Source organism: Epinephelus fuscoguttatus, linkage group LG17 (assembly GCF_011397635.1).
Source record: "Epinephelus fuscoguttatus linkage group LG17, E.fuscoguttatus.final_Chr_v1".
NCBI lineage: Eukaryota > Metazoa > Chordata > Actinopteri > Perciformes > Serranidae > Epinephelus > Epinephelus fuscoguttatus.
Genome location: NC_064768.1, coordinates 42,247,317 through 42,263,706, shown reverse-complemented (window position 1 = coordinate 42,263,706; position 16,390 = coordinate 42,247,317). Strand labels below are relative to the sequence as shown.

Below are 16,390 nucleotides of genomic sequence, written 5' to 3'. Positions count from 1 at the left end.
ACCAAAAAATGAGAGATTTGCTGCTTTGATAGTCGAGGAGCTCAATCAGTTAGAGAGGTCGAGGAATGAAGAAAGTACATACTGATGAACATCTTGGGCTGTCACATGTTTCCAGGACTATTTAAAAAGCAGGAAACAAGCTGTGGATTTTGCAACTATAACAAAAGAAGATCTCAACAAGATTCTCCGTGACTTTTATGGTTCGGTTAGAAATAACCAGGGTCAGTATTACTCCATTAGTAGCTATACAGGGGGAGGTAGTGGAGCGTATGGACAACATCAAGTTCCTGGGAATCCACATCACAGCTGACCTCACCTGGGCTCTGAACACCATGCACTTAGTAAAGAAGGCTCAGCAAAGACTCTTCTTTCTAAGGAAGCTCAGGAAGGCCGGACTCCCCTCCAGGCTAATGACAAACTTTTACAGAAGCACCATCGAGAGCATCCTCTGTCTTGGCATGACTGTTTGGTACAGCAGCTGCACGGCTCAAGACAGAAAGGACTTGGCCCGGGTGGTAAGAACAGCCCAGAGGATGGTGGGAAGTCCTCTCCCAGACTCGGTGTATGCTGGCCACCTCCAGAGGAAGGCCAGCAGCATCGCCACAGATCCCACCCACCCGGGTCACGGACTGTTCTCTCCCCTGCCCTCAGGACGGAGGTACAGGGCCCTCAAAGCAAGGACAAATAGACTGAGGAACAGTTTTTTCCCCAGGGCTGTGGCCTCCATCAACCCCCCTGCACTCACATACACACCAGCCCCAAACTGAGGAAATGACCTTTGCACTTTGAACTGCACCGTTGCACTTTACCTCACCTTGCTGCTGTTTTTACACTGCCTGCTGCCTCTTTTTTTTAAAGTTACTGATGTCTTTTTATATTTATATTTATATACTGTCTGTCCTTTTTATTGTGTTGTTATCTTGCCAAGGGTACTACACGTAATTTCGTTGTGCCATGTACAATGACAATAAAGTCTTCTATTCTATTCTATTCTAAGTCGGGTTGAGAGCTGGCATTAACCGCTTTATTAACGACCCTCCTCTTGGTCGCACATGATCTATCATGAAAGACAGTGAGTTCACTACGTCAAACAATGTATTTAGTGGGCTCAAAGTTTCTCAGGAAAGCAGGCCACGACATCACCGAAGATGACTTGATAACATTGAGGAACTCAGAAGCAATGAACCCAAACACACCACGGGGCTTGATACACAAAGTCTGGTTCAACATCCAGTTACATTTGGGAGGAGAGGAAAAGAGGGTCTGCAATAACTTCCGCCACAGTCTTTCGCAATAAAATGAGATTCAACAGGTGGGTTAATCAAATAGGCTAAAGGACTTGCAAAGTGCCATTAATAGCACAATGATATCAAAATAATAACACTCTGTTAAGAAGAAATGTGGTTAAATGTGTCTGATTACTGTTTGATTTCTGTCTTAAGGCAACGAATATGTGACGCTTACCTTCAATGAGGATACAAAAAACCACAAAGAACATCATGACAGGGATCGTCAAAGCAGACAGGGTTTTATGTTTGAAGATCCAGGGAGTGAATTGTGCCTGGTTTCATCATTTGAAAAATACCTGTCTAAAATCCCAAAAGAGGCTAAAGCTTTTTACCTCCATCCAAAAAGAGGAGGAAAGTTAGGGGAGGTGTGGTACTCTTTGGAACTGATGGGTGTAAATTACCTAGGCTCCATGCTATCGCGGATCTCTAAAGATGCAGGCACATCAGTGATTTACACAAATCACAGCATCAGGAGCACTACCGTCCAGAAACTGGCCGAGTGTGGACTGAAAACGAGAGAAATAATGGCCGTTAGTGGACACAAGTCCGAGAGTTCCTTACACAGCTACTGGGCACCTTCTCTGGATAATAGAAAACGGTGCAGCAATATGCTGTGCACCAGCTGTGGAAACGTCAGGCCGGCGGAGACCAGCCCCTCAAACACCTCTACAGCATCACCAGGGCTGCCCCTCCCTAAACGCAGAACACGCGCTGTGCGTAGGGCCTCATCTTCCATGGGGGGCCACATTTTGCGCGAGGGGACGCATTTGCGCATATGCGCAATGGATGCGCACATGCGCTACCGTGAGGCGCGCGTAGAATCAGCTCGAGGAAGGAGAGAAGAGACCTGACCGCCCATGCGTTGCTGCAATGATTGACAGCACTCGACATCTGAACAATAAGAGGGGTGCGCTGGCAGGCACTTGCAGAGCTGCAGCAGGTAAAGAGTTGTCGACATGTCGTCCAAAAGAGCCTCAGGAGTATGTGCGGGGACGGGAGGGCGGGCTCCACGGAGAGGGGAGACCCGAGCCTCGGGGGTATGTGCGGGGCCAGGAGGTCGGGCTCCACGGAGGGGGAGACCCGAGCCTCGGGGGTATGTACGGGGCCGGGAGGTCGGATGCTCCCAGAGAGGGGAGAGGGAGAAATATAGCTAAATAAGATGAAAATAGAAAAGAATGTCTCTGTATTTTATTTCTGTTTTCAGTGTTTAATTAAGGTGGGAGAGGCGGAGGGCTGAGGGAGATCGGACGCCTCCAGAGAGGGGAGAGGGAGAAATATAACAAAATAAGATTAAATAGGAAAAACCTGTCTCCCTCTTTTATTTTATTTTCAGTGTTTAATCAAGGGTGGGGGATTGAGGTGGTGGAAGTTACTTTCTTTTGATGAGTAATTGATGGTTATTTGTGACTCAGATTTGTTTATTTATTTATTTCAGTTTGAAGTTATTTTTATTTAATATTTATTTATTTATTTATTTATTTCAGGTTGAATTTTTTATTTTATTTGACTCGTACAGCCAAACGACTGTATCTACAGTACATTTGTTATTGCCAGTAAAGGTTGTCAAGTTAAATGGCAAGTTGTTGTACGGTCATTTTGTACCTATGATACATTTGGGATGGGGGCCTCCAAATAAAATTTTGCTTAGGGCCCCAATTTGGTCAGGGGCAGCCCTGAGCATCACCTGCGAAACAGCTGAGATCCAGTATGGACTTGATGGATAACTGTTTCACCAACTGTTCTTTTAATGGCAGTCTGCAGTTCAATTTCTACAAAGAACTCCTCCTTGATCAGTTACTAGATACTAAATGGTGTGTAAAAATGAGATAAAATGTGACCCAGGACAACACACATGTACGACCACAAATAAGGATCTAAGACATAAAATAAAATAGTGAAGTTGCATACAGGAATGAGATGTGTGTACGTAAATAAATTAGAAAATAAAAGTGTTATGTGGTTTAACAGTCTGGATGTTACCTGGCTAATATTTTCACCTTGTGGTATCAGTACAGTAGTAGAACAGTAAGATTAATGTAGCTATTGTAGCCTATGCAGAATAAGCAGAAGTAATCAATATTTAGATGTAAGAGACGATGTAGTAAATGTTGCCTAAAAATGGATCATATAAACTATCAAACTGCTGATTAATGAAAGCAGTATAACTGTTAATCATTGTACATAAAGATCAGCTGTGTTGGTGAGTCGTTGACACAGCACCTGCTACCGTAACGTGACTAGCTTAAAATGACTGTAAAGTGGGCAGACGTAATAACCATATCAGTCCATGAAAAACTTATTTTTTCCAGCGGATATCTCAGTTACAACATGATTGAGCTAGCAAAGCAGTTGTGTGTTGCAATGTGTGGTATTTATTCAGTTTTGGGAAATTGCGATGTCTTGAAAGCATCAGTGGCTGCAGCTGACAGGGACGAGTTAACACCAGACGTCATGTATTTCCATTGAAACGGGGACAAACACTAGCAAAGAACTTATACTTTGAGAGCGTATTGTTCCACATTATGGATAAATTTTGATAATATATTAAGGCAAGCGCCTCGTTCCTGACCGCATCACTGTTGTGACAATAATGACGGTAAAGCATGTAGTATCTGACGTGCCACATGTTATGTAATGGCCTGGGTCTTTCATGATCAGTTAGGGGCCCAGGTCAAGGATAGATAAGCTAGGTTAAAGGTTGGATTCCATCTAGATTGTCTCTCTGTCACTTGTCACATTTTGTCTCAAAGTTCACAAAAACAAACGAACTCTATATAGGCAGAGTACTTGGAGCTGTTTTTCAGAGCAGTTCATATTGGCTTGGAACACTCTCTCAGGCAATCTAGATGCTTGATTTGATGCTGTACTTCTTGTAATAAAAATTTCTATATACAAGCAAGATGGTGTCAGCGGAGTCTTCTTCATCACCTTCACATCATCGCTATTTAATAAACAACAAGCACACTCTCAAGTGTAATAATGCTTAATTTACAATTTAATTCCTCTAAAACTGTTGCTATGTTTTTTTGCCAAAACAAACAAATCATACACAGAACCTGACGGGGTTTTTTTGTTTGTTTGTTTTTTTTAGTCCTACTGTACTTTCTATTATTACTGTTTTATTGATGTATATAGCCTCGTTGTCCTGTTGTTTGTTGCTGTCCTGTTTTTATGTGTTTGGCATTAATTGCCGCAGGGACGACAGATGGAAATTTGCCACTGGCTACAATCTTGCATATTTACACTTGTGTGTTCATCAATATGTACTGTCCCTGTTTAACAAAAAAATAATAAAGTCAAAGTCAAGTCAAACCTCATGTTAAAAAAGTCAGCAAAATTCTCAAATTTACACTTGCAAATTTCAGGCATCACAGAAATCATATGTTTACAGAAGCTGCAAAAATATACATGTTCTCTCTCATAATATCTCATATTATTTACTGTTTATCAACCTGGGCCACTGCGAACTCCACTATTCTAAATCCAGTCACATCCTTATATAAACAAGCTCTCAAAGTTCTGGATAAAAAATCACGATCCTTTCATCATTGCACAATACTTGATAAATATAAGCTTCTAAACTGGAACAATCTTGTCATTTTCATAAACTGCTGCCTATTGTACAAAATCCATCACAGCCTAGCTCCACCTCCACTCTGCAGCCTTGTACAGTTTAGATCACTTGCAACAAGTGTCACCAGAGGGGCAGCTAGAGGAGATTGTGAGATCCCATTCAGGAAAACTTAATTTGGCCAATCAGGTTTTACCTATAGGACAGGTAGCGAGTGGAATACAATATAAGAGAGTCCATCTCATACAGCTCATTTAGAAAAAAGCTAAAGGAATGGCTAATTGACAACCGGATCTGTCAACATTAGTGCCTGCACCCCCTGTAGTACATGGTTTATCAGTTTGTGTGTGAAATTTGTTGTTGTCGTCGTTGATATGAATTCTTGCCTTGTCTGGTTGGGGCATGTATACACCCTTGTGTGGCTGAGGGTAATGAGAGCTGGTCACTGGTAGTGGACCAGACCGTGTGTGTATGTGTATATATATATTTGTAATGTTACTGTTTTCTAAATATTGTACCTATGATGTGTATTTCTTTTACTGTATTTTTTTTTTTTTTACCAGGTCACTTAGCCGGGTTCTTTCTGGCAGGGGGACTGCCAATGGAAATTAGCCTTTTGACTACAATTGGGTGCATTTACATTTTATTTTTAAAATGTTCATTAATGTACATTGTCTCTCTACAACAAATAAAGATAAATGAAAATGAAAAATGAAGGGCTAAAGGAATACAAGGCTCAATAGAGCTCTGACTCTCAGTCAGCCTGGCTACAGTGCTGAAAAGAAACCTGGGGTTGTTCTTACTGTCTTCTATTAGAGCTGAGTGATAGTTTGCTCTGGCATTGCGGAGGCCCCTCTTATAAGTTTTGAGACTGTCTGCCCAGATTAAATGAGATTCATGTGTGATTGGTCTCATATATGAGTGATGTCACAGTCACTGAGCTGTATCAGTCCTGTTGTGGACGTTTGATTCAGACGTTTTAAGAAAAGTATTAATATATAATTTGATTCTGACTGTGAGTCCATAAATGTATAAACATGTTCCCACACCTGCTGCTGATGTTGATTCAGGTGAGGTCAGGGCCCTGTTTCACAGAGCAGGCTCAACAAACTCTGATCCTGAACCTGATCCTGATCTCTGAGCTGACTGAGCCTGAGCTGAGAAACAGAGCAGCTGATCAGAATCAGTTCAATCAGCTCTGAGTCTGTTCAGCCTGAGGGAAGCTGGTTCACAGTGAGCACCAACAGACATCATCAGTAGAGTGCAGATAACATGACTCTCAGAGACAGGAAGTGGAGTTAAAAGCAGAGCCACTGATTTCATCCAAAACTGAATCAGAGATTTGAAGACATGAAAAATCAATGTGCTCCATCAGCTGAACAGAGTGAGGTGTGATGGGAACAGCCTGCAGAGCGTGTTCACATGTGAAGTGATGTGATGTCATGTGATGAGGTCATGTGTCTAACATACAGAAACATGTTTCTATCTTAACAGTGTTCATATATTTGAATATAAGTTATTCAGCTGTAATGTGATGGAGCCCAAACACACTGGGCACAAACTCAACATCAAACACAAAGGATGCAGATTGGGTTTGAACCCGCGGCCGTTGCGTATGATCACAGGGCGTCCGCTCCATCCACTGAGCCACCGATGCTCCGTGGTAATTACTTTAATAATGGATTGTGATTTATGTCCAGGGAAAACCACAACAAGGGTCCAAAGTCTTTTCAGAGCCAGAGACACTTTTCTTACGGGCCGACAAACCGCTGTCTCTCTGATGTGTTCAGTGTCTCTGATGTTATAAAGAAAAGAATCAAAGGACAATGCATAAAATGTGCTGTGATGATAATGTAAATCCAGGATGTGTAATATGTGATATATGTGGGTGGAACAGATTGTTAGATAAATGACAGAGTGTGAGGTGATGGGGACGGTAGAGACAACAGAGAGAGAGATGCAGGACAGACGGTAATGACAGTAGCTTACAACAACATTAATGAAAGTAATAATATTATAGTTATAGTTCTGGCTACTGTGGTACAATATGTTGAAAGTATATATTAATATCTGGCAGTATACATGTGTGACAATAGTCATATGTGTATAATAACTACTATATAACTAAGAAACGAGATCATATTTCTCCTGTTTTAGCTTCTCTGCACTGGCTCCCTGTAAAATCCAGAACTGAATTTAAAATCCTACTGTTAACTTATAAAGCTCTAAATGGTCAAGCTCCGTCATATCTTAGAGAGCTCATAGTGCCATATTATCCCACCAGAACACTGCGCTCTGAGAACGCAGGGTTACTCGTGGTCCCTAAAGTCTCCAAAAGTAGATCAGGAGCCAGAGCCTTCAGCTATCAGGCTCCTCTCCTGTGGAATCATCTTCCTGTTACGGTCCGGGAGGCAGACACCGTCTCCACATTTAAGACTAGACTTAAGACTTTCCTCTTTGATAAAGCTTATAGTTAGGGCTGGCTCAGGCTTGCCCTGTACCAGCCCCTAGTTAGGCTGACTTAGGCCTAGTCTGCCGGAGGACCCCCCTATAATACAAAAAATGGGGACCACCACCCCGGTCTGCCACTCCAGAGGCACTGCCCCCGATGTCCACGCAATGTTGCAGAGGCGTGTCAGCCAAGACAGCCCTATAACATCCAGAGCCTTGAGATATCCAGGACGAATCTCATCCACCCCCGGGGCTCCGCCGCCTTGGAGTTGTTTCACTACCTCAGCAACTTCTGCCCCAGAAATTGGACGACCCGCCCCGGAGACCCCCGTCTCTGTTTCCTCACTGGAATACGTGTTGGTGGGATTGAGGAGTTCCTCAAAGTATTCCTTCCACCGCCCGACAATGTCCCCAGTTGACGTCAGCAGCTCCCCGTCCCCACTGTAAACAGTGTGAGCAAGTTGCTGCCTTCCCCCCCTGAGGCGCCGGACGGTTTGCCAGAACCTCTTTGGAGCCGATCGATAGTCTTCCTCCATGGCCTCATCAAACTCCTCCCACGCCCGAGTTTTTGCCTTCACGACTGCCGCCGTTGCGCTCCGCTTGGCCCGCCGGTACCGTCAGCTGCTTCCGGAGACCCACAGACCAACCATGCCCTGTAGGCCTCCTTCTTCAGCCTGATGGCTCCCCTCACCTCTGGTGTCCACCAGCGGGTTCGGGGATTACCGCCGCGACTGGCCCCAGCGGTCTTGCGGCCACAGCTCACAACCGCCATCTCGACAATGGCAGAGCGGAACAAGGCCCATTTGGACTCACTGTCCCCCTCTGCCCTTGGGACGCGGTCAAAGCTCTCCTGGAGGTGGGAGTTGAAGATCATCTGGACAGGTTCCTCCACCAGGCGTTCCCAGCAGACCCTCGCTGTTTTTTTGGGCCTGCCAGGTCTGCGCGGCGTCTTCCCCCACCATCTGATCCAACTCACCACACAGAAGTCCAATAACTGAACACCACTCGGGTTCAGATCGGGCAGACCGTTCCTCCCAGTCACGTCCCTCCAGGTCCTGCTGTCATTGCCCACGTAAGCGTTGAAGTCCCCCAGCAGAACAATGGAGTCCCCGGTCGGGGCACTGTCCAGCACCCGTCCCAGGGACTCCAAAAAGGGTGGGTACTCTGAACTGTTGTTCAGTGCATAAGCACAGACAACAGTCAGGACCCGTTCCCCAACCTGAAGGTGCAGGAAAACAACCCTTTCGTCTACCGGGGTAAACCCCCAGCGTACAGGCAGAGAGTTTGGGGGCTATCAGAAAGCCCACCCCGGCCCTCCGCCTCTCACCTGGAGCAACTCCAGCGAAGGAGAGAGTCCAACCCCTCTCAAGGACTTGGGTTCCAGAGCCGGAACTATGCATCGAGGTGAGGCGGACTATATCTAGCCGGTAGCGCTCAACTTCTTCCACAAGCTCCGGCTCCTTCCCCGCCAGAGAGGTGACATTCCATGTCCCAAGAGCCAACTTCTGTAACCGAGGATCAGACCGCCAAGGCCCCCGCCTTGGTCTGCTGCCCAATCCACATTGCACCGAACCCTTCTGGATCCCTCTGCGGGTGGTGGGCCTGCAGGGGACGAGCCCATGTAGCCGGTTCGGGCTGGGCCTGGCGGGACCCCATGGACGAAGGCCCGGCCACCAGGTGCTCGCTCACGGGCCCCAACCCCAGGCCTGGCTCCAGGGCGGGGCCCCAGTAACCCTCCGGGCCGGGTACACGTGTCCTTGTTTGTATCCATCATGAAGGGTCTCTTGAACCGTTCTTCGTCTGACCCTTCGCCCAGAACCAATCTGCCATGGGAAACCCTACCAGGGGCAAAATGCCCCCGACAGCATAGCTCCTAGGGTCATTAGGGCACTCAAACTCCTCCACCACGACAAGGTGACGGTTCTCGGAGGAGTGTGTCATGCGGATTACTGTTATTTTATTATGCTAATCTGTTCTGTACGACATCTATTGCACGTCTGTCCGTCCTGGAAGAGGGATCCCTCCTCAGTTGCTCTTCCTGAGGTTTCTACCGTTTTTTTCCCCGTTAAAGGGTTTTTTGGGGAGTTTTTCCTGATCAGCTGTGAGGGTCCTAAGGACAGAGGCATGTCGTATGCTGTAAAGCCCTGTGAGGCAAATTGTGATTTGTGATATTGGGTTTTATAAATAAAATTGAATTGAATTGAATTGAATTGAATTGAATAATAACAGTAGAAGTATGACTAATGACTAATGATGGCAGCAGCAGCAGGAGGCATCTGGCAGGACCACGGCAGCAGCACAACCACACACGTCACGCTGTCCAGGCACCGCTGTGATATGAGTTAATCTGAGAGACAGTGGAGCACAAAGGCTCCGGAGAAGAAGCCGAGTTAGTGACATCCAGAATGGCCGAGTTAGCAAGATGCAGTAATAGGATACGAGAGAGAGAGAGAGAGAGAGAGAGAGAGAGAGAGAGAGAGAGAGAGAGAGAGAGAGGAGAGAAGGTGCCCGGTGTATTATGGGGTGTCCTCCGGCAGACTAGGCCTAAGTCAGCCTAACTAGGGGCTGGTACAGGGCAAGCCTGAGCCAGCCCTAACTATGCCCTAATAGATGGGATCTTTCAGCAGCAGCTGAATGATTCAGAAACATCTCTGACACAGCCACAGACTGCTTCAGTGATGTTTTTTTTATTTTTATTTCGATTTTCTTAAAATCGCCTCATTTTATTTGCTAACTTGTTGTTAACTAACTGCTAATAACTAATGTTAACTAACTGCTAACAGCAAATGTTAACTAACTGCTCACAGCTAATGTTAACTAACTGCTAACAGCTAATGTTAACTAACTGCTAACAGCTAATGTTAATTAACTGCCAACAGCTAATGTTAACTAGCTGAACACAGAATCCGCCCTGTTGAATATAAAAAATGATCTACTATTATCCTTAGTCTCGGGCTGTCATGCCACTCTGATTCTCTTGGATCTTTCAACAGAATTTGATACTGTGGATCACTCCATTCCCTTGGACCGCTTGGAGCATGTTGTTGGCATTCAGGGACTGGCTCTTCAATGGTTTTCTTCCTACCTCCAAAGCCCCTCAGCCTCCGTCCAAATTGGTAATGTGTACTCCTCCTCTGCTCCCATCTTCTATGGTGTTCCCCAAGGCTCCATTTTAGGCCCAATTTTATTTTCACTATACATGCTTCCATTAGGCTCTATACTAAGGAAATACAATATATCTTATCACTGTTATGCAGATGATTCCCAGTTGTAGCTCCCTTTGAATCCATCAGATCCTTGCAGCATTAATTCACTATTACTCTGTATTAATGACATAATTTCTTGGATGGCACAAAGCTTTCTTCAGCTGAACCATGACAAAACTGAGGTCCTCATCTTTGGCCTTACAGACACTTCTGCCTCTGTTAGCCTCTTGGTCCTCTGTCTTCCCATTTAAAATCTCATGTAAAGAATCTTGGCGTCAGCTGACTCTGGCTTTAAATTTGACAAACATCCACTCAGTTGTCAGCTCAAGCTTCTTCCATCTAAGATCCATTGCAAAACTTAAATCATTTCTGTCCATAAAAGATTTAAAAATTCTGGTTCATGCTTTCATCTCCTCCCGATTAGATTATTGTAATTCCCTCTACACTGGCATCAACCAGTCAACTCTGTCATGCTTGCAGCTTGTTCAGAATTCAGCAGCAAGACTCATTACTGAAGCCTATGAAAGAAAAAAGCTTAGATATGCAGACTTAGGAGCAGAAGCTGAGCAGCGAGGATGGAAGACTAGGATTTGTCCAGTGGAAGTGGGGTGTAGGGGATTCATAGCAAGATCAGCTGTCTCGCTCCTGGGGGAACTCGGAGTGCGGGGACAGAGTTTGAGGAGAAGACAGTGAAGGAAATGTCAGATGCAGCAATTAAATGCAGCCAGTTTATCTATAAGAGAAGAAATAATGTCAGTTGGGGGCCAGCAGGGGGAACTACTAAGCAGGGTACATAACTCCTTGAGATCAGGTGGAGAGATCCACTTCCTCTCAGGAGGAAATCCAGGAAGAGGAAGGTTATTTAAGTGTGGGAGTGGCCTATTTGAATCCATTTTGTTTGAGGCCATGCTGCAAGGTGAGTGTGTTTGCTGATCCTGTGAGTTTATTTATCTCCTTTAACTTTAGCTTATATTGTAGTTATGCTATATAGCGTGTGAAATAAAGTATGGTGAATGTGCTAGGAAAGGTAGTATCAGCACTGTCTCTACCTGGAGCTTGCATGTACGGAGCCTGGGTTTGGTTGAAGGTGGCAGTGCTGTTTGGGCTGAGAAAGCCATGTGTAAGTAAGGTAAAGGAGGTTGTTGGGTTGGTGTGGGGAGCAGTGAGACCTGGCATTAGGGGAGTGTCTCTGGGACGCCAGAGATCACTGTGTAGCCTCCTGGAGGTGTCGTGGGACCAACTAGACGAAACACTGGTGAAAGGAGGTTCCCACCCGATGACCCAAAGACATGTTAGTTATCACTGCTCACTGGTCTGTATAGTTAAGCCTTGCCATATTAGCTTATCATAGGGCTTAGGAGGTTATTCACTGAGTGCTGATCCTTTTCTAGAGCACAAACTTCTTGTGTTTATTTTAATGAACTGGTACCAGGAGAAGTGATCACATTTCCCCTGTATTGGCCTCGCTTCACTGGTTACCTGTAAAGTATAGGATTTTAAGACTCTTTTATTTGTTTTTAAAGCACTGCATGGACCAGCACCAGATTATATTTCAGAACTCCTCACTCCCTATTCCACTTCTCGTCCCCTCAGATCCACTGACAAATCACTGCTTTCTATCCCACTTACAAACCAGAGGTGACAGAGCTTTTTCAGTTGTTGGTCCGAAACTGTGGAGCAGCCTGCTACAAACAGTTAGATCCTCACCCTCTATAAATATATTCAAAGCCCGGCTAAAAACCCATCTCTTTGCCTTAACTTTTGGTGATTCATCATGAGAACATATTGTTTGATATTCATCTTTTTCATTGAATTTGCTCAAGACGAACTCTACTGTCTTAGTTGATTATTTTTGTGCATAATTGTGTCCATTGTAAAGCACTTTGGTCAACGATTGTTGTTTTTAAATGTGCTCTATAAATAAAGTTGACTTGACTTGACTACTGCTTACAGCTAATGTTAACTAACTGCTAACAGGCAACAGCAAACATTTACCAACTGTTAACAGCTAGCATTAATTAGCAGCTAAAGCTAACTTTCAGCTAATGTAAACCCACAGCTAACAGCTATCATTAAGTAGCTGCTAAGATCTAACAGACAGCTAATGTTAACTAGCTGAATTTTCTTTGACATTAAAGGATAAAAATATCTAAAATGTGACTAAAACAAACACTTTAACATGTTTGTCTAAAATATCTGTCAAATTAACTAAATTAAAAAGGTCATATTAAAGCCACGCCCCTCCTCTTATAAGTAAAGAACGGTCGCTAATTAAAAAAAAAAAAAAGCAAAAGTGTATGAAGTTTTAAAAAATGAGGATTTAATGATTTTATACTATAAAATATAATCTAAACCTTCATTATCATATTTGATACACACATTTAACATTTAGGGCGGCACGGTGGTGTGGTGGTTAGCACTCTCGCCTTACAGCAAGAGGGTTGCCGGTTCGATCCCGGGTGTGGGAGCCCTTCTGTGCGGAGTTTGCATGTTCTCCCCATGAGCAGCGTGGGTTCTCTCCGGGCACTCCGGCTTCCTCCCACAGTCCAAAGACATGCAGGTTAATTGGTGACTCTAAATTGACCATAGGTGTGAATGTGAGTGTGAATGGTTGTTTGTCTCTATGTGTCAGCCCTGTGATAGTCTGGTGACCTGTCCAGGGTGAATCCTGCCTTTCACCCGATGTCAGCTGGGATAGGCTCCAGCCCCCCGCGACCCTCAAGAGGATGAAGCGATTAGATGAAGATTTAACATTTAAATTTACAAACATTTATTTTTGTTAGTTCCTACGTGTTTTTCTAAATAAACCTGTGATCTGGACTTTTATTTTGAAGGAGAGCAGCTGAGCTGCCCCGGAAGCTCTACTCTTTCCTGTGGCTAACTTGACAGTGTTTGAACAAGATGGCGTCGAGCAGAAACGTCTGTTAGCAGAGTGTCTTTGTTGTGTTTTTAAAGTGTGAAGATGTGGAAAGTCCAAATGCTGAGACCGTTGGTGAAGCAGCGACTAACTGCGGCTGCTGAAGAGATATTTGGGCTGTTTGAAAGAACGATAGCAGAGTACGAGGAGCAACTTTGTCGCTCAAAAGAGGAGAACGAGCGACAACGGAAACTACTGGACGCTGTTTACAACCCTCAGCTCAGGTTACACAGAGCAGGTTAGTGTCTTCTTCTTCTGTGGTTATAAACACACAGCAGGTTAGTGTCTTATTCTGTGGTTATAAACACACAGCAGGTTAGTGTCTTCTTCTGTGGTTATAAACAGAGCAGGTTAGTGTCTTCTTCTTCTGTGGTTATAAACTCAGCAGGTTAGTGTCTTCTTCTGTGGTTATAAACACACAGCAGGTTAGTGTCTTCTTCTTCTGTGGTTATAAACACACAGCAGGTTAGTGTCTTCTTCTGTGGTTATAAACACACAGCAGGTTAGTGTCTTCTTCTGTGGTTATAAACACAGAGCAGGTTAGTGTCTTCTTCTTCTGTGGTTATAAACACACAGCAGGTTAGTGTCTTCTTCTGTGGTTATAAACACACAGCAGGTTAGTATCTTCTTCTGTGGTTATAAACACACAGCAGGTTAGTGTCTTCTTCTGTGGTTATAAACACACAGCAGGTTAGTGTCTTCTTCTGTGGTTATAAACACACAGCAGGTTAGTGTCTTATTCTGTGGTTATAAACACAGAGCAGGTTAGTGTCATCTTCTGTGGTTATAAACACAGAGCAGGTTAGTGTCTTCTTCTGTGGTTATAAACACACAGCAGGTTAGTGTCTTCTTCTGTGGTTATAAACAGAGCAGGTTAGTGTCTTCTTCTTCTGTGGTTATAAACACACAGCAGGTTAGTGTCTTCTTCTGTGGTTATAAACACACAGCAGGTTAGTGTCTTCTTCTGTGGTTATAAACACACAGCAGGTTAGTGTCTTCTTCTGTGGTTATAAACACACAGCAGGTTAGTGTCTTCTTCTTCTGTGGTTATAAACACACAGCAGGTTAGTGTCTTCTTCTGTGGTTATAAACACACAGCAGGTTAGTGTCTTCTTCTTCTGTGGTTACAAACACAGAGCAGGTTAGTGTCTTCTTCTGTGGTTATAAACACAGAGCAGGTTAGTGTCTTCTTCTGTGGTTATAAAACACAGAGCAGGTTAGTTTCTTCTTCTTCTGTGGTTATAAACACAGAGCAGGTTAGTGTCTTCTTCTGTGGTTATAAACACACAGCAGGTTAGTGTCTTCTTCTGTGGTTATAAACACACAGCAGGTTAGTGTCTTCTTCTTCTGTGGTTATAAACACAGAGCAGGTTAGTGTCTTCTTCTGTGGTTATAAACACAGAGCACGTTAGTGTCTTCTTCTGTGGTTATAAACACACAGCAGGTTAGTGTCTTCTTCTTCTGTGGTTATAAACACAGAGCAGGTTAGTGTCTTCTTCTGTGGTTATAAACACAGAGCAGGTTAGTGTCTTCTTCTGTGGTTATAAACACAGAGCAGGTTAGTGTCTTCTTCTGTGGTTATAAACACACAGCAGGTTAGTGTCTTCTTCTGTGGTTATAAACACAGAGCAGGTTAGTGTCTTCTTCTGTGGTTATAAACACAGAGCAGGTTAGTGTCTTCTTCTTCTGTGGTTATAAACACAGAGCAGGTTAGTGTCTTCTTCTTCTGTGGTTATAAACACAGAGCAGGTTAGTGTCTTCTTCTGTGGTTATAAACACAGAGCAGGTTAGTGTCTTCTTCTGTGGTTATAAACACAGAGCAGGTTAGTGTCTTCTTCTGTGGTTATAAACACACAGCAGGTTAGTGTCTTCTTCTGTGGTTATAAACACACAGCAGGTTAGTGTCTTCTTCTTCTGGTTATAAACACAGAGCAGGTTAGTGTCTTCTTCTGTGGTTATAAACACAGAGCAGGTTAGTGTCTTCTTCTGTGGTTATAAACACACAGCAGGTTAGTGTCTTCTTCTGTGGTTATAAACACAGAGCAGGTTAGTGTCTTCTTCTGTGGTTATAAACACAGCAGGTTAGTGTCTTCTTCTGTGGTTATAAACACAGAGCAGGTTAGTGTCTTCTTCTGTGGTTATAAACACACAGCAGGTTAGTGTCTTCTTCTGTGGTTATAAACACACAGCAGGTTAGTGTCTTCTGTGGTTATAAACACACAGCAGGTTAGTGTCTTCTTCTGTGGTTATAAACACACAGCAGGTTAGTGTCTTCTTCTGTGGTTATAAACACACAGCAGGTTAGTGTCTTCTTCTGTGGTTATAAACACACAGCAGGTTAGTGTCTTCTGTGGTTATAAACACACAGCAGGTTAGTGTCTTCTTCTGTGGTTATAAACACAGAGCAGGTTAGTGTCTTCTTCTGTGGTTATAAACACACAGCAGGTTAGTGTCTTCTTCTGTGGTTATAAACACAGAGCAGGTTAGTGTCTTCTTCTGTGGTTATAAACACACAGCAGGTTAGTGTCTTCTTCTGTGGTTATAAACACAGAGCAGGTTAGTGTCTTCTTCTGTGGTTATAAACACACAGCAGGTTAGTGTCTTCTTCTGTGGTTATAAACACAGAGCAGGTTAGTGTCTTCTTTTTCTTCGGTGGTTATAAACACACAGCAGATAGTGACATCAGTGACAGAAAATGTTGATAAAACATCTGAAAAATATTACCCAAAAAAAGTACAAAAATGGAAATAAAATATTCAAAACTGTTGGTATTGTTGAGAAAAACTCGAAAAATTTGTAATATTTCCAACAAATATTATTGCAACATTGTGTAAAAGAAATATATATATATCAGATTAATATGAATAAAATGTTGGGGACAAAATTTAGAATGTCTTTTAAAATGAATTGTAAAATGTCTGAAAAATAATTTTTAAATTGTCCAATCAATTGTTGA

The 16,390-nt window shown here is 43.7% G+C and overlaps 3 protein-coding genes across 3 annotated transcripts in view; all 3 read left to right on the top strand.

The window, feature by feature from the left end:
- dnai2b (dynein, axonemal, intermediate chain 2b) overlaps positions 1-6,841 on the top strand; it is a 216,301-nt gene extending 209,460 nt beyond the window's left edge. The window contains exon 13 of the transcript XR_007451528.1: positions 6,824-6,841. The gene's annotated coding sequence lies outside the window, so the exon portion shown is untranslated. The remainder of the gene's footprint in view (positions 1-6,823) is intronic.
- The window catches only part of LOC125904870 (gastrula zinc finger protein XlCGF57.1-like), a 194,375-nt gene that overhangs the window by 175,512 nt on the left and 2,473 nt on the right, over positions 1-16,390 (top strand). The window lies entirely within an intron of this gene.
- LOC125904853 (zinc finger protein Xfin-like) overlaps positions 13,407-16,390 on the top strand; it is a 48,507-nt gene continuing 45,523 nt past the window's right edge. Inside the window, exon 1 of the mRNA XM_049602537.1 lies at positions 13,407-13,672. Coding sequence (XP_049458494.1) covers positions 13,480-13,672 — 193 coding nt within the window. The 5' untranslated portion in view covers positions 13,407-13,479. The remainder of the gene's footprint in view (positions 13,673-16,390) is intronic.